The sequence below is a fragment of the Cnephaeus nilssonii genome, assembly GCF_951640355.1.
Source record: "Cnephaeus nilssonii genome assembly, chromosome: 7".
In the NCBI taxonomy this organism is placed as follows: Eukaryota; Metazoa; Chordata; class Mammalia; order Chiroptera; family Vespertilionidae; genus Cnephaeus; species Cnephaeus nilssonii.
In genome coordinates, this window is record NC_137078.1 from 9,460,899 (window position 1) to 9,485,299 (window position 24,401).

General features: G+C 51.3%; 1 protein-coding gene across 1 annotated transcript; it reads left to right on the forward strand.

Moving 5' to 3' along the window:
- The first annotated feature begins 18,318 nt into the window (after positions 1-18,318).
- On the forward strand, positions 18,319-24,333 carry FOXF2 (forkhead box F2). Its single transcript, XM_079776109.1, has 2 exons — positions 18,319-19,876; positions 23,507-24,333. Exons 1-2 carry the CDS (start codon positions 18,685-18,687, stop codon positions 23,671-23,673), a joined length of 1,359 nt encoding a protein of 452 aa, XP_079632235.1. The 5' UTR covers positions 18,319-18,684; the 3' UTR covers positions 23,674-24,333.
- The last annotated feature ends 68 nt before the right edge of the window (positions 24,334-24,401 follow it).

Genomic DNA, 24,401 nt, shown 5'->3' on the forward strand with positions numbered 1-24,401 from the left:
AAGCCACCAGCCCACAGTCCCCTGAGGGTGCGGTCGGCCCGGGGGAAGCCAGCCTGGGTCCTGGGTGCTTGCAACCAGCCGGAGGAGGGAATCCTGGGTCCCGGGTGAAGGGCGAGGCTGAGGTGGTTAGGGGCGATCAGGCCAGCAGGGGAGCAGTTTGGGGTGATCAGGCAGGCAGAGGTGGTTAGGGGCAATCAGGCAGGCAGGCAGAGGTGGTTAGGGGTCATCAGGCAGGCAGAGGTGGTTAGGGGTGTTCAGGCAGGCAGGCAGGCAAGCGGTTAGGAGCCAGCGGTCCCGGATTGTGAGAGGCAGTCAAGGGTACAGGCAGGGCTAAGGCCCCCCCCTCCCTGCACGAATTTCATGCAATGGGCCTCTAGTAAAAAATAAAAGCAAAGCCAATGTCCAGATTTTCCATTGGAATTGGATCTGGTATAGCATCAGACTAGTTTCAGTCCATTAGTCCATTGTGTGTGTGGGTCCACATGGCTGTGAGCCACGTGGGCAAATGCAGAAAAGCAGGATCATGAGAGCCTGGCAAGCCAGGAGTCAACCAATAGGAACCATGAGAGACCAAGAGCAACCAAGAATGAACCAAGAGAAACCAGGAGCATAAGAGCACAAAACCAAGAGAGCAAACTTCTTTGTTTAGGGCATTAAATATCTGAAATCTTCCTACACTTGCAGTGGCCATGCCTACTCTGGCCAATGATCTGCTCTCAGAAAAGTACTTTCCCCATTTCACCCAGACTATAGAGGCTGCATGTGTCTATTCTCCCCCTGCCCAGTCCCTTCCCTCAAGGTTTTGTGGGGAATAGACCAGTGCCTACCTGGGGAGTGTTAAACTGCAGCTTCCTAGCAAAGCTGTACAAATGACATGCCTATAATATTTGGCCTTCCCTTTGCTCCTTTCCTGATATTAATAACTAAGTTAATTACAACAATATCTTATCAGGTCTTCCCCTAGCATTTGGAGTTCCAGACTTGCACATATTACCTTCCACAATTATCTGTACTAATTCCATAGCCAGACTTCAGAAATGATGTGACTGTAACTAAAGTGGGAAAAATCAGCATATCTACAAACCTATCCCACTAAAATGTGAGTGTCTCATGGGGAAAATAGAGAAAGTCTGGTGACTGGTAAAAGAATTATAATTAATGTGCTATATTGCAAAAAGTCTATGACAATGTCATGTTGCCATAACAATATTGTGGGTATTTGTAGGATAACTGTCTAGAAAAAGAAGAGCTAAGAAGTTAGACTTTATCCTTGTTTATTAGTGCTGTCTCTCTCATTCAGACACCTTGGACAACTCAATATCCTTTGAATGTCCTAAGATCATTCCTTGGGGCCTGTGTATCTTCCCTCCATCTGCCCAGATCTTCCCATAGCTAGCTCATCTCAATCAAATCCCATATCAATGTCATCCCAAGGAAGATTTTCCTCACCCACCAACAGTCCTTCCTCTATTGCAGTGGTTCTCAACCTTTCTAATGTCGCGACCCTTTAATACCGTTTCTCATGTTGTGGTGACCCCCAACCTTATGGTTGGGGGTCACCACAACATGAGAAACGGTATTAAAGGGTTGTGGCATTAGAAAGGTTGAGAACCACTGCTCTATTGTATCAACCTATTATATTATCTTGATTTCTTACTGAAGGGGCACAGAATATGCCAGCCCAAAACATGCCTCTTTGACATAAAGATTATTTTGATCTGATTACTTTGAAGAAACAGAAGACACAGGAAACATTCTGACAACTGAGCAGAAGTTACCCTGTGTAAGGGACATTTCCACTTATAAGGCAAATATCCATAGTGTCTCCCTCTCTGTACCAGATAGGGGTGATACTAAATCACAAGAAACTCTTCACACTGGAGAAGATACCTACTTAAACCTCTGTAACAACCTTACCCTTGTTCCCTGGGCTTTTAAAAATAATATCCCTGCCCTAGCTGGTTTGGCTCAGTGGATAGAGCGTTGGCCTGCGGACTGAAGGGTCCCGGGTTCAATTCTGGTCAAGGGCACATGCCTGGGTTGTGGGCTCAATCCCCAGTGTGGGGCGTGCAAGAGACAGCCGATCAAAGATTCTCTCTCAGCATTGATGTTTCTATCTCTCGCTCCCTCTCTCCTCCTCTCTGAAATCAATAAAAACATATTTTTTAAAAATTAAAATATATAAAAATAATATCCCTTAACTGGCTCCCCCACCCCAGAACATCCTTCTTTTGTCTTCAGCTAAATATGGCATTTAATATGGTGGCTTGGACCATTTCAGGGAGCACTCGTTTCCTGGATATCTCTCATGTATACAAGAGGTGTACATGTTGTTAACTTGTGTTTGTTTATCTCTTGTTAATCAGTCTATTAAGGAGGGTCTCACCAAAAGAACATAGAAGGATGGAAGGAAAATTACTTTTCTTCCCCTTATATTACCATTAGAAATTTTCTCATTTATGTATGACCTTGTTCAGTCTGTCTTCATACCACTTTCTCCATCTTTTTTCTACATTTGTTTGTTGTCTCTCTCCCTGTCCTCAAATGTAAACTTTGAAAGTGGAGACCTTGACTATTTTCCCCTGAATGTTTCCCCCACACCTAGAATAGTGTCTAACACAGAGTAGCACTCAAAAATGATGTGTGGAATAATGGAACTGGCTGATTAAATGAGAACTCCAGGGCCTGGCCAGCCCCTCATCTCCAACAGTATTGTCAGCCCACACTCTCTCAGTCTCCTCTGCTTCCTTCCTGGGTTGTTTTTTTTCTATTATAAACTAGAGGCCCAGTGCACGAAATTCGTGCCTGGGGGAGTTCCCTCAACTCAGCCTGCACCCTCTCCAATTGGGGACCCCTTGTGGGATATCCAACTGCCATTTTAGGCCTGGGATCAGGCCTAAACCGGAAGTCAGACATCCCTCTCATAATCTGGGACCACTGGCTCCTAACTGCTCACTTGCCTGCCAGCCTGATCACCCCTAACTGCCCTCCCCTGCTGGCCTGGTTGCCCCCAACTGTCTGCCTCTGCTGGCCAATTTGGTTCTGATTGGTCGGTTCCTATGCCAGTCAGCGTCAAAAGCTCTGCCTCCTAGGCAGCCATTGGCTCCCCACAGCACCCAGATTTGATTCTCATTGGTCGGTTCCTATGCCAGTCAGCTTCAAAAGCTCTGCCTCCTATACACCCATTGGCTCCCCATAGCACCCACTTTTGGTTCTGATTGGTTGGTTCCTATGCCAGTCAGCGTCAAAAGCTCCACCTCCTAGGCAGCCATTGGCTCCCCACAGCATCCAGATTTGGTTCTCATTGGTTGGTTCCTATGCCAGTCAGCATCTCCAGGCCTATCTCTAGGCCTGATCAAAGAGGTGGGGCTTAACAGCAGCCCCCCTCTCCCCCTCCCTCCCCCCCTACTCCCCCCCCCCACTCCCGCTGAAGCCAGGAGAGAAAGAAAAGCCTGGCTGCTGGCAAAAATCAGAAAGAAAGAGGAGAGAGAGAGGTAAGTACACTGATTAACAGCTTCCACTGAGGCTGCAGATCAGACTCTGACTCACTTGCTGGGTCTCAGCCACCTGGGTAGTCAGTGCCGGGTCACCAGGCTACAGCTGGGCAACCCAGTGCTGACTTCCGGATGGTCAGCGTTTGGTCGTGAATGGTGGTTACAATCCTGGGCTTTTATTAAGATGGGCTCTGTCAAGGAGCCAGGAAAGTGACAAGATGGTCGCAGAAAGTTCCAAGGACACATCCTTCTGACTCCTGATCTAGGAGGGGAAAGAGTGAGCCTCTCTCTTATCTTTAGTACTAATAACTCCAGGGAAGGACTCTAAGTGACCGAGGTTGACCCCATGTTTATACTCAGCCAACCAAGTGGCCAAAGGATGGGTAATACAGACAGGCATAGGTCATATGACCCCACATCTGACAGTGTCATTGTAATGTGATGGGACCAGGATGATACTGAGTGAGAGGAAGGGAGTTCTCCTTAAGGATAGAGAGATGCTGTCATCAGTAACAGGAAGGAAAAGATGCTTGGCAAACTAAAATAAAAACCAAAAAACATATATCTAGAAAGTTCTCTAGCAAGTTTTTTTAAAATGCATTTTTATCCTATTCTCCAACACACTACTTTCTTTTGAAACTCTGAGTTATTAATGGAAGTGTCAAACTGTATTGACCTCAGGGTTTATTGTTAATCTTCCAATGACTCCATTAGCCTAGTTTAAAAAAGTGAGGATATGTTTACCTCCACCTCTTTAAATGATTAATAGGTTAATAGACATTTGCAAAACTGTTCATGTTTCCTCAAAAAGACAAAGTGAATCATTGCAAGTAAATACAATGCAAGCAAGCTATCACACAAAATAAAAGTGAAGTTTAAAATTTTTTTAATTATTTAAATTTTCAGAGTTAATTCCTTTTCTTAAAGTAATATTTAAAGCTTTAAGAAGCATTTTTGGTAAAGGTAACTTTAATTATGCAAATGAAGTATCTGCATTATTTGAGTAATATTGTTTATTCTATTCCCACCAATTGAAATTCCACATTTAACTCGAGGTATGAAGGTAAATTGCGCTGTCATTATATCAGAAAAGCAAGTTAAAACTAGAAGAAAAAGTACAAGTAATGCAGGCCAGGAAAAATATTTTTAAGGGGTGTTACCTACACTGCCCAACTCTGATCTTCACTTTGTAGGCACATCCAAAGTCCAGACATCAATCAAATCTTGGCCTCAAAACAATTTCCTACTTTGAAAGTCATATAATGAACATATTATATATTATAATAAATTCAAAACACTCAAATTATTTATTATTTTCACATCACTATGAATTTATACATGCTAATGTTAGAAATTTCTTCTGTAGTCACACTTACCTGCTATATGCATCCACATTCTTTTCCTTTTGGTTAAAACCTTATGTCCATAAAACACACAATAATTCCACTTCATTGTGTTTTGTAACTGATTTACAGATGGAAAGTTCTTCAGGCTCAGATCTTTTCTGAGAGCACTCCAACTGCAGAAGTTTTCCATAGGCAGAAACCACAAAACAAAAAGAGGTTTATTAAATTTGGCTTTTGCTGAGCTCAGTAGGGCAAGTCCCCTCAGCCTGATGCCAACACCCACCCTCTACCTACACGAAGCAGCAGACCAAAATGGGTGATGCTTAAACCTGCTTTTTCAGGTTTAAGGGCCTGTCATAGAACACTGTTAATCAGTCTTTTATTAAGGAGGGTCTCACCAAAAGAGAATCTATCACTCCCTACCTTCTTTCTTTGCCCCTCTCTGACACCTGTCCAGACCCACAAATGCATCCTGTTCCCTTATTCAGATGAGCATCACTTTCCAAAAGACCTACATACTCCCCTCCTCCCCACCCCCAAATCCTGCCTGCCCAGTTGGCCTGTTTAACTATACACACCGATTTTGTTCCAAAACTTGGGTTCTAGAGGTTTAGTTTTTATTTTCATGTCCCCAAACAAAATTTCCTTTCACTGGGAGAAGAAAACTGTAAGAGCCTCTCTTTTGCTGAATGAAAAGTTGACAAATGGAAATAACTCGGTCTTTTTTAAAGCTTAGAACTAGTCATAGCTGAGTGTCTCATTAGGATACCTGCAGTGGAACAGTCTCATTTGCTAGTTAATAACCAACAAGTAACAAACAAAAGGGACATTTGCTTTCTCCCAAAATATATATTAGCTCTCTCATAATAGGAAAAATAATATTCTAAATCTATCCTTGACAGGGAAAGTGATGTGGGACATTACAATAGAACAGACAGAAAAGTTACATATAGAAATACTGGCCACCAATCTGGAGATGAAATTTTAGCTGCAAAAGCCAATAATGAAAAGAAGGAAGAAAAGATCCGATAAATAAAAGCTGTTTTGTGCCAGATCGTTTTAGGAGTAAAATTTATGTGAATGATTTATTTAAATGGCTATTAAACTACGAAGGTGTTTATATATGTAAAATATGTATATTGGAGGAAGTCAGCTGGTAGCTTCATGCTCCTGAGGGAAAATCCAAAATTCATTACCAATCGTTGGTCTACCGCAGGGAAGTCTGCAAACCCCAGGCGCCTGGAATTCTTAAAAGGCTATTCAAGCCTCAGGTGGACTTGGTTGTTTCTCCATTTTCCCTGTCCTTCCGCTTTTCTTTCCTTAAAAAACTTCTTGTAGGATTTGCATTTGAAGAGGTTCAAGAGGTCACTTCCCTCTCACTCTGCCCCTCCGGGCCCAGCGGAGCAGCGGCGTCCGGACCCCCTCCGGAACGCCGCCCCAGTCCCGGTGCCCCGGAGCCGCGACTCCCCCTGAGGTTTTGCGCCTTGCGCCCTGCGGCCACCGAGGGGCTGCTTTTGCCGTCGGAGAGTCCAGCCAGCCCCTTACTGGCCCCCACACCTCGTTCCGAGTCCAAGGGCCGCGCTAATCCCAACTGAAAGAGCGTCATTTATTGTCTGACTTTCCAAGCATTGTTCGACGACAGGCCTTAGACAGAGAGGACCCTGACCAAGATCAGACAGAGTAGTCCGAAGGCACTAAAAGAAAAATACTCTCTCCGCTTTCCACCCCCAGCTTCTAAAGTCGTCGCCCTCTGTGCCTCGTTTCCCTTACACTCCTACCCAACCAGGACACCCTTCCACTCTGTGGGCGCGGTAGCGCACCGCTGCCCAAAGCACCCATCACCCCAAACCATTTGGCCCGCATTGAGCCATCATCGGGACGATGCTGCCAAAGAACTGCACGCTGCGCTAAATCAAGTTTGACGGGGTCACCGGGCCCCTTCTTAGAGAGCTGGGCGGGCCTTACCGCCCCGAAGCGCCCAGCCACCGCGCGCTCGGGGCCGCACGCACCTGCTTCGCCCGCACCGCTTGAGCCTTAAGCCAAGGGTCCTGCCCGGGACTTTCCGCACTTTCTCTCAGCTCCGTTTATAACTCTTAATTCGTAATCGGATATTAAAACTGAAACCAAGCCCAGGAGTTTGGTTGTGGCTGCCCCAGTTAGCCCTGGGCCCTTCGGACCACAGCTGGAAGTCACTCCGCGGGGAAAGGGGGTCCAAAGTCAGGGGAATCTTCGTGGTCAATTTCAGGGCTGATGTTTGTTGAGCAACCCCCCCCCCCCCTCACGTGCTGCTCGCTATTCTACGCTCTTGATGTGTATTAATTAATTCATTGAATCCTCCCAGCCACTTTATGAAGCAGCTAGTATGATCCCAATTATAAAATGACGAAATTGAAATCCCGAAAAATAAAGTAACTTGTACAAAGTCTTGTAACTAGAAGTGCAGGGTGTATTGGGGCGGGGAGGTGCACAGAAAAAAAAAACATTAAATGGGCAAAAAGCATTTATGACTTTAGTATTTCAAATCGCAGATTATATTTCATAATGAGAGTTGCCCGAAACTCATGGGGTTGTATGGGGGTGCGGGCGGTGGCCCTACGTTCCCTGCGGTACAGGAGGCTGAGGGACCCCGCCCGCCGCCCAGGGCTCCTGGGCGCTGCGGTTTGGGTGGATGGTGAAGGATCTTTGCTTGCCTTGTAGCCTCCCACAGGGAGATCCAGAGCCTGCGTTTGTTGCAAACGGGAAATGGGGCGGAAAGGAGGAAATTTCCGCCTGAAATAAACTGCGGCCGCTGCTTTGCTTTTGGCTCAAGTCCGCGAGCAGCCCACCAGGCGCTCTTGCAACTCCTGCAGCAGCATGCGGGCAAGTTTTTCTTGCTGCGCTTTCATGCTTTCCCTGAGATATCTCAGGGCAGAGAAACTCCTCAAGTGCAGATCAGCCGTCTGTGAGCGAGCCCAGACCCCACACAGCCCTCCGCCTGTGCCTGGCATTATTCCGCAAGTGTTCCCGGAGGCACACTTTGCTCAGGACAAATGACGCTCTACACACACACACACACACACATCCCGCCTTGGTCACGGTGCCCATCGCCATCGGAGGGCGAGCGCCCAGGCCCGGATGATGCGAAACAGTCGGATCCCGCCTACTGCTGCGTGAACCCCACCAAAGGAAACATCGCCCCCTTCCCCGCTCGCCCCGCAAGAACTCACGCGTCTTGGTTGTGCCACGCGGCCCCGCCCACACCCGGAGAGACCCCTGGAGAGACCCATGCCCAACAGAGGTAGGCTTAAACTTATAGACAATGGGCACATCTTTTCTTTATTAAGGACAAAAACAAAATGCTTATTAGAGAGTTCTCCGGGGAGGAAAGATCCCATGCACGGTGAAACTTAGAGTACCTTAAAACAAATAGCGTTTTTGTTCCTTTGGCAAAAAACAATAATACAAATGTATATGTCAATATATGTTAATGCTTTTCGCAATTTTGTACATATATTTTTATTGAATTCAGAGAGGGAGAGAGCTAGAAACATGAATGATGAGAGAGAATCGTTGATGGCTGCCTCCTACACACCCCACACTGGAGATAGAGCCTGCAAGCCGGCCCTGACTTCCTGATTCATAGATCTACCCTCAACCACTAAGCCACGCGGGCCGGGCACTTTTTACAATTTTTATTTCACCTTTATTGTCACTGTGGGAGAGTGCCTGTTACTGTTTTTATTATTTACAATTTACCAAAAAATTTTTGCTGCTGAAGCTCGGAGACTTACCCAAGGTTACAGGAAACAGGTGCATTGTCAAAATCTAGGGCTATCTATGACCACCACATAGCTATTCATCTGATCGGGGTTGCATTGAAAACGAGGGAAATGCTAAGAACTATGGTAACATGTATTGCTTGGCAGTGCAGAAAAATCAGACAACTGAATAAAATATTTGCACAGAGTCCTGGTGTGGACTGGTGGTTGAGGGTATGGGTCAACCGGTGCCTCGTGTTCCACACCTCTCCCTCCCTCCCCTCCCCCCGCCCCACAGCATACCCTCACTTTTCCAGCCTAGTCCAAAATCCTCCTACAGGCATTTAGAAACAACACAAAAAAGTCTTTCCTGGCTGGCCACTGCCTGGGTAAACAATTTGGAACTACTCTATGGCCCACATGGACAAATATACACATGCATAGATCTACGCAAAGGAACATGTAATCTTGCAATAAAATTAATGTCATATGTATGATCTGGTATGGATGTATGGAGGCAGTGTGGCATCAACCCTGGGGGCTGAACAGAGGGGCACCCCTTTTCACAGCCTTAGCCCTGGTGAGGATGGGGGAGGGACAAAGCCTGGAAAACGCCAAGAACCAAGAACCGGGGCTGGGAGTCACTTGGGGGGAGGAAGCAGCAGGCTGGACAGTTCTGTTTGTAAAGCACACATCCAGAACAATTTCAAACCTCCCCAAGGAAATGTGCTTGTCTGTGCCAAATGTAATTGTAGGTACGGAGAGCTAGAACTGGAGGGCATGGGGGAAAGTATAAGGTCTACTTATAGAGCACGATGTCTGAATTTGCCTTAAAATATTTCAGCAAGAAATGAAAATAGAAAAGAGATAAATGAAGCAAGTATGGCACACCCTTGATAATTGTTAAATCTAGTGATGGGTCTATGAGGGAGGTCTTATTGTATACCCTGTCCACTTATGTGTACTAAGAAACTTTTCATAATACATATTTTTAAAATAAAAACTCAACATCTTCACTTAAAATGGGTGTGTTTTATTGTATGTAAAGTATAGCTCAATAAAGTTAATTTTTAGAAGTTTTTCTTTTTCATAAAAGTCAGTTACTATGAAGGATGCCTTCTTGCTCTCTGAAAGAGAAAGTTCAATGCTTCTGTTGCAGAGGATGATCTGACGGTGGGTGAATCTTGGTCTGGAGTTTCAAATCTAGTGCTGCTGGCTTTCTTGATTGCCAAGCCTACCTCCACCTGGCCTGTCATCCCTCCCCCACTTTGTATCCACCAGGTCCCAAAAAAGCCCCCAACGTTCCTTTTCATCTTGCAGACTTTAAAAAGGACAAGTTTAGGGGGCAAAACGTTGTCTTCCTGTCACTGTAGACCCAGAAGGCAAGAGTAGTTTAGGTCCAGAAGGGAAACGCTTTCCCCAGTTCCTCGCTCTGGAAGCGATGGAACTGGCTTCTCCCGAGGCTCTGGTCTGTTTTCTACTAGATCTCAGGACAGCTCCAGGAACCAAAATAACTGAACTGAATCCTGAATTTCTTCAGCAAGTTTGAAGAATTTCAAACATTCCTATGCGTGTGTGCAACGGATAGAGCTCATTTCAATAGTTGGGTACAAGTATGTGGCTAATTTTCTACTTTATATTTTAACGGGGTGGAGGCGTAGAAAAAGCAGAATATGTCCTAAGGTGGCCAACCGGGTACAAGGTAAGCAATATTTAAAGGAATCTGTTCACCTGAGGACCAAACACTGGCCGGCTCAAGGCCAGACCTGGGCCAGGCGCGCGGAGAGCCTTAGGCAGGTGAAGGGGAGTTGAGGGGATCCACCAGAGTCGGCCTCGCGGAGCGCGATTCCCGAGAGCCTGGCGCCACCCAGCGGAAGCGAGAAGAACTCTAGCTTCTTCGGGGAAGTGCCTGAGGGAAAGCGGAGGCACAGCGGCTACACAGAAGAATCGGAGGATTCTCTTAGGGAGGGGAGGTAATGCCCATTTGACAACCGCAAAAAACAGGCCCGGCCCTCGCAATTCACCGCTTTCCACCAATAAAGACACCATGACTAAGGCCCCAAAAGCATGTTGGCCAAGCCGAGACTCTCCTTCTCCCTGGAACCCCAAGATGACAAGTGCTTTCTCTTAAATGCAAACTACCCCCACGGAGAAGCGTTCGGTGCTAACGTTCAAGGCAGAGCGGGGGACGTGCGTGGCCTTGCCGGCTGCGTGATAGCAGGCACCGGGAGAGTCTAAGCAGGAGAGTCGGGGAGAGGGCGAGGAGGGCTGTGTAAATCATTTGGAGGGGTTTTTGGCCCGAGTCCCTGTTTCCGAAAGGTTGCGGGATGGCTTTGACGTTGATTATATAGCTGTTCTCTTTTCAAGTGCGCGCCCCTCCCCACCGCAGCCCGTCTGGTGTGCGAGGATTGTGTTTGAAAGGGAGGAAGCATTCTTGAAGTGGTGGGTGATGGATTGTCTAAACCCTTCTGGGACATTTTGGGCGGTGGTTTTTGAGGCAGCTCATCAATAAGACCCCCCTGAGGGGGGGGGGAGGGAGGGAGAGAGAGAGAGAGAGAGAGAGAGAGAGAGAGAGAGAGAGAGAGGACAGCCCCCATCTCGCAGCCCCGAGGCCCCAGGACTGGAAAAGAACCTTAGTGAGCAGGGGCGGGAGGTGGGGGGGAGAGGGGGGATGAGCGGAGGGCAGAGCTGCCACAGGTGGAGACTTCGCCTCGCCTGGACCCTCCTCTGCGGAAGCCTGTCAGGCAGCCTCGCGTGGGTGACGCGGGGTGATTTCCTTGGGGAGGGGATGGGGAACAGCAGATAGGCTGGTGGGTTCTCAACATCAGGGTGTCGGCAGAAAGAAAGTGGAGGTGCCAGAGGCAATTAATTTCAGGCCTGACTCCACGTTGTATTCTACTCTCACCCTTTCAGATTCTTCCTCCAGCTCCTCAGCCACACTCACTGCATGTGGTTTCCCGTGGTATAGATTTCTTTTCGAAGCCCCGACCCAAACCCTGTCCACCTCTCCCAAACTGGAGGAGGGAGATGGGGGGAGGACGAAGAAGGATGGCCTGGCTCAAGCCTTCCAGACGGTCTGATGGGTTCAGAGCCCTTGTAATCAAGCCAGGGACGCAGCCTCTGGCTCTGCCCAGCCTCTTCCTTCTCGTGGAGCACCAGCCTCCAGAGATGGCAACTCGGGGCTCTCTCAGCCCCAAACATGGTTTCCTCTGGGCGTCTCCAAGGAGAGGCTGCCCTGGGGTTGCGACCCCCGATGTGGAACCCGGTGGTAGCCAGGTAGGACTCGAAACCTCGAGGGTAAGGCCCACCTGGAGAGCCAGCTTTGAGGCCCCACCTAGGACCCGCGGCCTCGCCTGCCCACAGCCGCGGTGCCCCCTCTTTCCTGGCCTCCTCTTCTGTCCTAGCACCCCCCGCCCCCCCGCGTCAGCCCTTCCCCTCAAGCCGGCCTCGCGGGCCTTTCGCCTTCTAAGACTCCGGGGTTGCACCGAGGAGCCGCCTTTCTCCCTTCCGCGACCGGGGTCAGGCCGCCTCCAGGAATGGGACTAACTGCCGGCTGAGAATGGGGGCGGGTGGGGGAATGTTGGGGGCTGGGTCTGCGGGAAGGCTTCGCAAAGGCAGCGCCTCCCGAGGACCAGTCTGGACGCCCCCAGGTCCCCAGGCGGGCTCCGGGCGCCTAGCCGGTTTTATTTATCCCCACAGAGGATGCTAGAGGACAAAAGACAGATTTGGACGTCAGAGCTGATTTGTATTTTTGGAAGAGCTACGTTTCCTTTTTCTGAAGAGAAGCGAGCGCGCTCTCCGCATCCTGAGCCCAGCGGGGAGGTCGAGAGGGGAGGTTTGACGCTCCAGGAAGTTCTTCTCTCTGGACGCGGCACGCAGGGCCCGGCGTCCCGCGGAGTTCGCTGCCCTCGGAGATATTTATTTGTTTGGGGGAGGGGCAGCGGGTAAGAGGAGTTCGGCCAGACACCAGAAGAAAACCCGGCTCTAGCTGGGTTGGGACCTCCAGGGAGCCCCCCCGCCCGTGAACCCTACGTGCGCAGGCCTCTCCTCAGGCGCGGCCTTGGGACTGGCGGACGCGTTTAGCTGGTGCCTTCCGCAGCCTCCGGGCTAACCCCTCCCGGTCCCGCGAACCCTCCTGGGTTGGGCCCAGCCCCTTTGCCAGCCCGGCCTGGCGTTCGGGCTAGGCCCAGCCACATTCCTCACAGCCTGGGGAGGCAGGCAAAGCGGTAGGCACGAGGCCTCCCCAGGCTGGGGCCGCGGGCTCTGTGGCCATCGGGCCAGAGGCACATCCTGGTGGGCTCAGGGGAAGGGATGCTGAGCTCAACATGCCGCCTGCCTCCACGGGTTTCAGTCTCATCAGGGGTGATTTTCCTCCCAACAGCACAAGTGGACCTAAAATTAACGTGCTGAGAGGCACCGGCACCCACACTTGCTTCTGACTTTATTGCTCCCGAGACTGAAACTATGTGGGACAGGCTTCCCTCTTTTTCTTTCGCGAGTGGGAGCCCACTCATTCCTACCCCCACAGGAGCCGCATAAACTGTGTCTATTCCAGCACGATGTCATTTCTCTCCTTCTCGAAGGCATACAGTTGCCTTTTAGGAGGAATGACCAGTCCTGCCATGGAAACCCTCTTCTCAATGTCCAAGCCTCCCCACAAAGAAATGCTGCAGGCTGTGGGTGGTGCCCAAGGCAGGTGCCTGGTCCGGTACCCCCTCACTCACACCCTGGGTCAGGGCCCGCTGGCAGCTGGGTGGACTGTCTGCTGAGCACTCCAAAGTTGTCTCTCCCCACCCAGGGGGACGAAATCTGGTAAGTGCTGAGATGGAAGAGGAGCTCTGGTAAAATGGACTTCTTTTTTCTCCCTTTCCAAACACCTCAGACCTGACCAAGTGGGTGATCAAGTCACGCCCACTCCACACCCAGGAGATCTGGGGCTATCCGCGGACCTCTCCAGCTACAAAAAAAAAGAGCCCTGACCGGGACGCAGGCGTTTGGAGAGCGGAAGAATCTATCCAAATAAACATTTGGAATTGGGTGGCTGATTTTCAAACCCGGAGGTCTGGGGGTTTCTGGACAGAGGAAGCAGAACAGACGCTGAGAAGGATACAGAATTCACAGTTGCCCCTCCTGGCCAAGTTCTCTCCGACTCCAGTCTAGGCGTCTCTTCCTGGCCTCCTGGGCGGATTTTCTATAGTAAAGTTTCCAGAGTGGACCCTGTGGCCCGCAAGCTCGTGCTCCTCCGTGGTTTCTTCAAACGGTTGACACCTCCTAGACCTCAGCACTGAATCCCCACATTCCCCAAGTAGAAAGTCCTCCCTGGAGTTAAGAATCCTCTACATACGTTAACTTTGTATCAAAACACAGGGTGAACAGAGTGGTTTCAAACTGAACTGGCTGGTGGAAGAAAGGGAGGGGCAAGAAGAAGTGCCCAATGGAGGCGAGTTCATAGATGCAGTAAACAGCGTTGGTGCAGACGCGTCTCCGGTGGGTTACTAGTTTAGTCTAAGCCCTTTCATGTAAAACCCACGAAGCACGGGAAGTATGCTAAAAACACAAAATTTCAACCGCAATAATGAAGAGATTTCCTAGAATAAAATGCTGATTGCAAAACAAAATCGGAGAAAACCAAGCATCCCGAAGTTTACTCTCCCCTGCGCATGAGCAGAGCTGGGCCTTCGGGGTTTGGAGCTGGTAAGGAACCGCCAGTCCAGTCAGGGACAGCCGCCAAAGGGGAGGAAGAGCACCGGGTTCGGAGAGGGGACCGGCTGCATTGAGACTGTGTATCTCTGGGTAACCAAGGAGCGCCTGGGGCGGATCTATACTCATTTCAAGGACCCATACCTTTCCTTCCATAAGAAAAAGAAATCAAGGTTTTTGTTTGTAAAGCAGTGAGGGTCAGTTGGGAAGATCTCAGGACCATAGGAAGAGACTCAGAGCCCTAGCTGGTTTGGCTCAGTGGATAGAGCATTGGCCTGCGGACTAAAGGGTCCAGGGTTCGATTCCAGTCAAGGGCATACGCCGGGTTTCTGGCTGGATCCCCAGTAGGGGGTGTGCAGGAGGCAGCCAACCAATGAATTCTCTCTCATCATTGATGTTTCTATCTCTCCCTCTTCTTTCCTCTCTCTCTAAAAATTAATAAAAATCTTTTTTAAAAAAGAAGGGACTCAGAGAGGGAAGCATTCTAAGCAAGGATGCTTTGTCTTTGTTCCAGAGACAAACAGGACTTCCCTTTAAACCATCTGCTGAACAGAAATTCAGATATTCTTGCCAGGGATAAAGAATTCGACATAATTTGTTACCACACGCATTCTTACCCAGGAGGTTTGTATAAATCAGTAATTAAAACAAAGTTCAGAGAGGTTTTGCTGGGATGTAGTGGAAGCAGAATGGGAGTGGACAACTGGGCCTGCGCTAAAGGTTCCTTTGTCACTTGCTCAGGTGTGACTTTCAGGTAATCAGCTGGTCTTTCTAAGCCTCAGTTTCCTTACTTCTAAAGGCGGGATGAGGATCACGTGCCAGTGCCATGATGTGAGTAGAAAAGCATGTACCTGTGAAGTCTATAAGGAACAAATGCAGGGATGTAGTCTTTGTAGATGTGGGGGTCTCTGCCAGGGGCACAGTTTCCATAGGCAGAAATAGGATCTCCAAGAGAGTTTTGGCAAAGAGCCCTTTCCTGCTTAGAAGATCATCAACCTTTTTATCTTTTTGGAGTGCAGGGCAATATTGAGACCCCCTAGAAAGAGAAAGGCTCTAAGTCAGCTGACCTGCTCCTGGCTGGGGCTCTCACTGCTCTGCAGTCCATTGCCCTTCCAGAACTTGTCTAGCATCCTGTAATATTCAGCAAACTGTAAGTGGCATTTCTTGCAAGTTTAGAGAAATGGATACCACTGTCACTTGAATGAGGAAGGGAGCCTTCAAAAATCCCTGATAATTTACCCAGCTGAATTGGCAGAAACTAACAATGTGTAGAGCAGGTGTTTGTTTGTTTGTTTGTTTTTAAAGAGTATCTGTGGACCCCTTAATACCACTGGCAAAATGGGAGTATTCTGAGAGTAGGCTCCAAAGCTTCCATCATGTTTTCAAAAAGACTCATGACCCCCAAACTAGGAACTACTGGTATTAAAGGTTATTCCAAGCCCTGACTGGATTTTAGGTTTGGTGTTATTTATTCTTCAGTCTCTGGGTCTTAAAACCTTTTAAGGCCTAATAGCCAAAGTACATAGAATCCTCCAAGTACAGAAAATCAGAGAGGGTCTAGTGACAGTGATATTCACTTGCTGAATTTCCCCCAAAATCCATTGCCCACCACCCCATCTACAAATGAAATAATTGCCTTCTTTCTTTCTAGGCTTCTGGCCAATTCTCTTCCCAATACACACACACACACACACACACAGAGAGAGAGAGAGAGAGAGAGAGAGAGTTGCTCCTTTAATATTATAAGTCCTGACTCCACTTTCTATTTTATTTACTTTTCAGACACTTAAAGCATTGATTTAGTGAACATACTATATTTACTTCTATATTTAATTACTTACATTTAAATTATTCCATGCAAAATGACAAAAAGAAGATAAGAGGAAAAAGCTATAAAATAAATAGGGACCCATCCCTAAAAAAATAAACAAAACAAACACACATAAAAACTGCTCTCCAGTCACTCAGAAATTCTTAGAAGTGGAAACTACTGCAAACCCCTACCCCGATTCAATCAAAACATCCCATCCGGAAAAGAACGACTTGTTTCTTTTTTCTATTGGAAATGGGCGGTAAACTGAGTTCATTTTGGCCATGTTTTCTTAGCTGACTCTGGGCTACAATCAAGCCATTTTCGGACACATTCCCATGTAGGTACCAGGGGTACTCTGGAGGAAGCTGTCGACGCCTGTTCAACTAATTTAGGTTTTCTTTGTCTAATTACTGTGGAGCTTAGGGAAAAGGAGCCCGGCTCAAGGCAGTAAACTGACACTCAGTCTCTGTGTGTGGTATCCAGGCAGGGTTTGATGGAAAAAGCCTGCTTCCACTCAACTTCAGGTCACTGTCTGGGGCCAGACCCAGCCTAACCCCCAGCCTCCCCCTCCCACGCTTCCCACTCTTCTTTTCTACAGCCCCACCGGTCCTCTCAGCCAGGAGCAGGCCCCCAGGCACTCTAGGGGCACAGATAGCTAACGCCAGCCCCAAGAGGCCTGGTTTGGTTCTGTTCCACCCAAGGCTCTTTGCTGCCCACCAGTCACAGGATCTCAACACAACCCCCCCTTCTCCTGACCTAACATTTCCCCAGGTTTCCCAGCACTCAGGCTTGCACCTTGGTCCTTTCAGAGTGGAGGCAGAGGTGTGCCCAGCCCTGCCTCCCAAGTGGTCCTCTGCAGTACCTCCCCTCTCGGCCTCCCCCATCAACCCTTGTGTGGCCGCCAGCTCCCAGGCCCACTGCTCTCCACCTCCCATGTCCAGCCCCTGTTCCTGGTCAGACTACATTTCCTTGCACGTGCAATCCAATAACTAACTGTCCAGTCTCACTGGAAGTAATTCCTCCGAGGACACAACTTCTCTCCCAGGCAGACACTTACTCAGAGAGGAATTAGCCACACTGTGGTGGTGTATTCTCCCAGAAAACATACCTTCCCCATAATTTTGTTGGTGGACAACTTGAGACTGAGGATGTAAATCTAGTTGCAGTAACACACCCCATTCTGGACGGAATATAAATACAGCTATCTCACTCATCCCACTCAGCACCAGCCTTCTTTTTGCATTTTTTTTTTTTTTACAAAGCATCAAGTGAAAAACACAAAGGAAGTGCAAACAAATGCAAAATGAGTCCTATTCGACCAGACTTCCAGCTTCTCTAAAGTTTTCTCTATCTCAACCCTTCTTCTCAAAGTTCAACAAATGCTCATGATTGCCCCAAGCCATAACCCTGGGGCGATAGGGCTCCCGGGCTCCTCGCCCCGTCCTCTACTAACAATTGTGGAGCCTGCAGGTCCCGTCGGAAAGAGAGAGGACTGGCACGTTACCTTTGGGCTTCTGGCACCCTGGCGTGCTGAGTGCCGCAAAGTCTAAATGAAGTTGATAGATGGTGTCAGTGCGGGCACCGGAAGAAGACAGCTAAGAAGGCTCCCAGCGGCGCGCGGCGGCACCAGTGGCCGCACCACCCGGCCGGAGACCAGCGAGGAGGAAGAGGAGGAGGAGGAGCGGGAGGGGGGAAAGAAGGGAGAAAGGGGAGGGAGGGTGGGGAGAAGGAGGAGAAGGGGGAGGAGGAAGGAGAGGAGAGGTAGGTCCAATTCACTGGAGTCAGCTAGTGTCTGGGATAAGCGGCCGGGGTGCTGTAAGGGGCAAAAGGAATATTTCTTAGAACCATAGGTGATCCAGGTTTGCTTGGGGTGGGGGTCATCCTAGTAAAAGGGGGAATAGTCTGTGATCGCCTCCTTTTAAAGAAAGTGTGTGGGGGAGAGGGAAAGAGGCCCTGAGAGGAATTAAAAGACCGTGGGGGACCCTGTAGGGCGAGGAAGGAGATAAGAGAGGAACCCTGCCGCCAGGTTGGGAGTGGCGGGGGGGCGCGGGGGGGAGGTTTGAGGGCCCAGGAGGAGCGTGCCCTCCCCGAGGCGGCGGCGCGAGGAGGGGACAGGGCGGGGTAGGGGTGGAGGGAGGAAGGGAGGGAGGGAGGGAAGGAGAGAGGGAGGGCGGCCGTGGGGAGCGGCGGGAGGGAGGAAGTCTAAGAGACAGAGCGAGGAGCGCTCCTGAAGGGAGGCATCGGGTTCGTCCCCCGGGTCCCCGCCACAGTCCCTGCTCGCCGGCTCAGCTGCCCGGCGCCCGGCCACTTCGGCTCTGCAGCCCGGCGGGCCCTTGCGCAAGGCAGGGGCGCGGGGCTCGGGGGAGTGATGCGCCGGGCGTTGCCTCAGGCCCGCCGCCGCCGCCGCCGCCGCTGCCAGAAGCCCCAGCTGAGCTGAGGGAGTGGACGCCGAAGCGCTGGCTCGGAGTGGTCTCGGCTACAGCCCGGGTGGCGGGCTAGGGCGCTCGCCGGACTTCTGGGCCAACTCCGCTCCGGCGCCTCCGCTCCCGGCCCCGGGCCCGCCCCCGCGGCCCGGCCTCTCTCCGGGGTCCCAGATGACCACCGAGGGCGGGCCGCCGCCGCCCCCGCCGCGCCCGCCGCCGGCTCCGCTGCGCCGCGCCTGCAGCCCGGCCCCCGGCGCGCTCCAGGCCGCCTTGATGAGCCCGCCGTCGGCAGCCGCCGCCTCGGAGACCACCTCGTCGTCGTCGTCCTCATCCGCCTCCTGCTCTTCCTCCTCCTCTTCCTCCTCCTCCAACCGCGCCAGCGCCTCCTCGGCTGCCTGCAAGAGCGCGGGCGGCGGCGGCGGCGGCGGCGTGGGCGCCGGGAGCGGGGTCCCCAAGAAGGCGAGCTCCGGGCTGCGGCGGCCGGAGAAGCCGCCCTACTCGTACATCGCGCTCATCGTCATGGCCATCCAGAGCTCGCCCAGCAAGCGCCTGACGCTCAGCGAGATCTACCAGTTCCTGCAGGCGCGCTTCCCCTTCTTCCGCGGCGCCTACCAGGGCTGGAAGAACTCCGTGCGCCACAACCTCTCGCTCAACGAGTGCTTCATCAAGCTGCCCAAGGGCCTGGGGCGGCCCGGCAAGGGTCACTACTGGACCATCGACCCCGCCAGCGAGTTCATGTTCGAGGAGGGCTCGTTCCGCCGCCGACCGCGCGGCTTCAGGCGGAAGTGCCAGGCGCTCAAGCCCATGTACCACCGCGTGGTGAGCGGCTTGGGCTTCGGGGCCTCGCTGCTGCCCCAGAGTTTCGACTTCCAGGCACCCCCGTCGGCGCCGCTCGGCTGCCACGGACAAGGCGGTTACGGCGGCCTCGACATGATGCCGGGGGGCTACGACGCCAGCGCGGGTGCGCCCGGCCACGCACACCCGCACCACCACCACCACCACCACGTCCCGCACATGTCCCCCAACCCGGGCTCCACCTACATGGCCAGCTGCCCCGTGCCCGCCGGGCCTGGGGGTGTAGGCACGGCCGGGGGCGGCGGCGGCGGTGGGGACTACGGCCCGGACAGCAGCAGCAGCCCTGTGCCTTCGTCCCCTGCCCTGGCGAGCGCCATCGAGTGCCACTCGCCCTACACGAGCCCAGGGGCGCACTGGGGCTCTCCCGGCGCCTCACCTTACCTCAAGCAGCCTGCCGCCCTGACGCCCAGCAGCAACCCCGCGGCCTCGGCAGGCTTGCACTCCAGCATGTCCTCCTACTCGCTGGAGCAGAGCTACCTGCACCAGAACGCCCGCGAAGAGCTGTCAGGTAACGGATCGAGCCCGCTGGGGGCGTCGCCTCTAGGCCTCCGGGCTCCAAGGCCACGGCAACTTGCAGAGGTTCGCGGCAGCCTAGGGGGTCTGAAGGCGCTGGGGGAAGCTGATGCTGGGGGAAGCTGGAACTTTATTCTTGGAGGGGAGAGGATTAGGTTCATACCGTCCTCCCCCGTACCCTTGGCCCAGAGGTGGGCCTCCAGAATTTACATTCCTGGGAGGATGGTGCAAAGCCACCAGCCTGGGTTCTCTGGTGGCCTTATGCGTCTCAAGTCTCAGGCCTGACTTAGCTTAGAGAGAAAGCATGTGGTTTTGGAGGACTTTGGCCAAGGAGCTGTATCTGCTTCCTCTTATCATTGGTAAATTTTGTTTGGTTGTATTTTCGCCCAAAAGTAAATATCAGAAGGACAGTTCTGTATCCTGAGGGTGTGGGTTGGGAAGAGTTGCAACTGAGCAGGTGTTGAGAGGAAGAGGAGGGCAGCGAGGAAAGCAGCGGGGTGCCAGGACCTTTCACAGGCTGCTGAGTCTCCGGCCTCCCCACACAGACTGAATCGCTTGGCCCACCTTGGTGACACTTAAGTCTGCCTTAGGTCAGCAGGACCCGAGGTCCACATTATGACTCCCTTGAGACATGCCTGCCTCTTGGACACCACTTGTGTTGCTGGTGTAAATTGTGTTGGTCAAGGAATATGAAAATGTATTGACTTGCCAAAATGGTCAGTGGGAGGGGACAGATAGGATGGAGAAGAACTTTGAATATTTAGCCAGGTTTACCAAGAAACTGGAGATAAACTCTCTTATATTAACCTCCTCTGGGGCACCGGGCTGCAGATTAAAATCGGGCTGGGCTGCCCAGCAACTAGTGCTCTGGTTTACATTTGCCTCCCCCACCCCCAATTAGAAAGTGGAAGGAAGGATAATGCATACATTCTACGTTCGTGAATCGTGTGCCATAAGAGCATCAGGGGAGAAGGGAAGCCCAGAAATGGGCAAAACATGTTGGTTCCCTGAATGGCGAAATTTCCCAAATAGGCCTTTTAAATGCGGGTCTCAGAGGTTAACTAAACAAAGACAGTCTCGGCAGGACCACACCGGAGAGGATTTTAGCCTGACTTAACCCACTGAAAGCAGAGTCTTGTTCAATTTTATGGGAATTTCTACAAGTAACCAATACAGACAACACCCCCCCAACCCGCTCTTATTTTTTTTAATCCCCGCGGACTGGCTGTCAATCACCGCCCACCCCAGGTGGAGCCCAGTTGTCCACTGGGGTCCTGGCAGGGCCTACCCAACCTGAACTCAGGCTCCGAGGCTTCGCAGTCGCAATGAAGAAGTACCTTAAAAATAAAAAACAAGAAAACACTCAGGAAAGAGACTTCGGATCCTTCCGAGTGGCAGTCTTCTCCCCACCCCACACACAGGGGGCACGCAGACGCCCCAAGAAATGCGGGGGCGGGGAACACATCTCTTTGTCTTGGAGAGAACAGAGAACGGAGCAAGCGGGCCTCGCCTCCCCGGGGAGCCTCGTACGACCTCTAAGAATGCTAGGGAGGCCATGGCTCGGCCCAAGCCAGAACCGGACGCTCTGCGCCTTCCTCCCGGCCCTCTGGCTCCCGTACCTCTGGACTATTACCCGCTGCCCCAGTGCTTGTTGGCATCTCTAAGGCGGCGGTGCGCGTCGGCCTGCGGGTTGGGAGTGTGCCGCCTTCCTCGCGGACGCGGCCTACTGAGAGTCTGAGGCCCAGCGAGGAGCAGCGGGGAGGTCAATAAGGGCTGAGGCTGTGGGGCCCAGGCGCACCCCAACCCCAGCGAGCGAGCGCGCGCACACACACACACACACACACACACACACACACACAGCATGATCTCTCCCCAGCACACCCACGCAGGGCGCGCCCTCCCACTGGGGATAGGGCGGCCAAGGCCCGTGTGATCAGAGAGACTCTGCACCCTTTCTTAAATCCTTTGAGCCTTTCTGAAAGGAGTGAGGGCTTTTATCCCACTTCCCGTCACCTGAAAGCGCCGGCCGCGTTCTTGCCTGGAGGTGTGAGCGCTCGCTCGAGGGTTCAGCCTGGGCCCGATATTTGGTGACTGGGCCCTGGCGCTGCTCCGTGCTCTAACTTGCTGGGCGAGCGCACCTGTGTGCCGAGCCACGGGCGCACATCGGGGACGCGTGGTTGCTGCTGTGAGGGCACTATAGCCCATGTTTGGCAACATTAGGTGTCACCCGGCAATAGCGTAGGCCGAGTCGCCAGCTATTTAGCAACCTGGCTTCTCGATAGAGCCGGGGTGCAGCCAGGCCCAGGCGATGCGAGCAGGGCACACGCGCAGCGGGCGACAGTTATGATTTTCACGAACGCAAAGACGGAATCAGGTCTAGCACCAATGTGCACCTTATGGTTCCCACACCGCACGGGTGACTAGAAAGACTCAGGCCAACAGGCTTAACCCAGCCTGGCCCGGGAGACAGGCCCTGTACGAGATGAACCCAGGTCCCAGCTCCAGACGGACACCCCTGGCCCATTGCGCCCAGGGCTCTCACGCAAGGAGAAAGCAAAAGTAAAGGGCGGCGGCTGGTTGGCGCCCAGTGGCTCCGGTCTTGGACGAGGAGCAGCCCCGGGGAAGAGGAGTGCGGGCCTTCTCCGTCCTCTCTGAGGGCCTCCCAGCCCTGCCGGACGCCTCCGCGGGTAGCAGGGTCTCCAGCTGAGCTCCATGGAAGGCCTTTATCTGCTGCCTGGAGTGCTGGCTTTCTAGAGGAAGTGCAAGGCGTTCAGGACCCAGGAAGACAAAGATGTATGCTTTCTTTTCCCAGCCTTTCTCTAGTGCGGGCGTTGTTTTCTGTCCCTCCTTCAGGCACAGGAAATATCCCTGCTGTGGCCTGCTTTTCTGACCGGGACAGATAGTTGGGAAACAAAATGTGAGGGCGACACTAGTGTTTCTGGTGTGGGGGTTTGGGTTCTGGAAGAAGCCCTGTGCTCAGAGACCTGGAACAAGAGACTGGGTCAGATTGCCCCAGTGCCCCTGCTCCTTCTGTGAGTGAATCGCACACTCCAGGACTAATAGGGGAATTTAGGCACAGAACCGGGTGTAGCCCTGGCCCATGTGGCTCAGTTGTTTAGAGCACCCTCCCGTGCACTGAAAGGTTGCCAGGCATTTACCTAGCTTTCGGATTGCAGTTGGACCCCCAGTGGGAGCCCATACAGAGGCAACTGATGGATATCTCTCTCTCTCTCTCTCTCTCTCTCTCTCTCTCTCTCTCTCTCTCTCCCTCTCTCTTTCATCCCCTCTCTCTAAAATCAGTAAAACATATCATCGGATGAGGATTTAAAAAAAAGAGAGAGCCTGGTTTAGAGGGGGAACAGGCACTCTGTGGCTCTGTATTTGTGGGTACATCAAAACAAAACTTAATGGTTCCAGAATTGTCCTATGACCTATCCTTTAAAACTTTGAGAAACTGCCAGAGCCAGGTTTCCTCTACCAGTTTTATAGAATATACCTTAATAAGATTCCAATTAAGTTACCAATTAAGATACCAATTAAGTTAAAATTTGAAAGTTAACAGGCTCCTTCCTCACCTGGGCAAATTTGTTTCTGAAAAGAGTTTTTGTTTTCTTCCTTCTTTCAGTGGGACTGCCTCGGTACCAGCATCACTCTACCCCAGTGTGTGACAGGAAAGATTTCGTCCTCAACTTCAACGGCATTTCTTCTTTCCATCCCTCTGCTAGTGGACCATACTATCACCACCACCATCACCAGAGCGTCTGTCAGGATATTAAGCCCTGTGTCATGTGAATGGAGGGAGGCAGGCCATGCCAAAGCCACTTTCTCCGTGGGGGGTGGGGGGGATTGAGGTGGACTCACATAAAGTGCACCCCATAGCTGTAAGTAGCACACCATTCACTTAGAATCCCCAGGCCTGTGTGTTCACTGACACTTATCTGCCATTGGTAGAAGGACAAGCCCTGGCATGGTAATGTCCTAAATGTGTGCAGGCTCCAATGAGGGGAAGAGCTGAGAGCTCACCTCAGCGAAGATGGTAAAAAGTTACCACATGAAAAACATAAGCATGTAACTCTGGGATCTTCATTGCCTTCAGTAATCAGGGTCTGAAAAATGCAGACAAGTTGTCTGTGTGTTTTTCTTTGTCTATAAAAATGTATGTGCTTTTCAAAAAGGCAGTGCTAAACACAAGATTTCAAGAAAGCTGCATCTCATTGCCTACCTAAGGAAGGAGTTCTGTTTCGCCGAACACTACCTTCGGATATAGATGCCAAAGAACAGTATTTAGAAACGATGTGTCTAGTTTAAGAACATGGTTTTCAGTATTGTGACAATACAACGTTTTTTACAAGGTTATTTTCTACCACGGTATTTTAAAGATATTTTTATCTCATGTATACTCACTCACACTTGTATTTTAAAAGGAGGATATATTTGCACTTATGTATACTTTTACAGTTTGCCAAACTATTTTGATGTAAAATGTTTTCAATAAAATGTATGTAACAAATAGTCATTTT

Coding starts and splice junctions, on each gene's coding strand:
- FOXF2 (XM_079776109.1), top strand. CDS start 18,685: ATGACCACCGAGGGCGGGCCGCCGCCGCCCCCGCCGCGCCCGCCGCCG. Junction 19,877..23,506: donor CGCCCGCGAAGAGCTGTCAG/GTAACGGATCGA, acceptor TCCTTCTTTCAG/TGGGACTGCCTCGGTACCAG.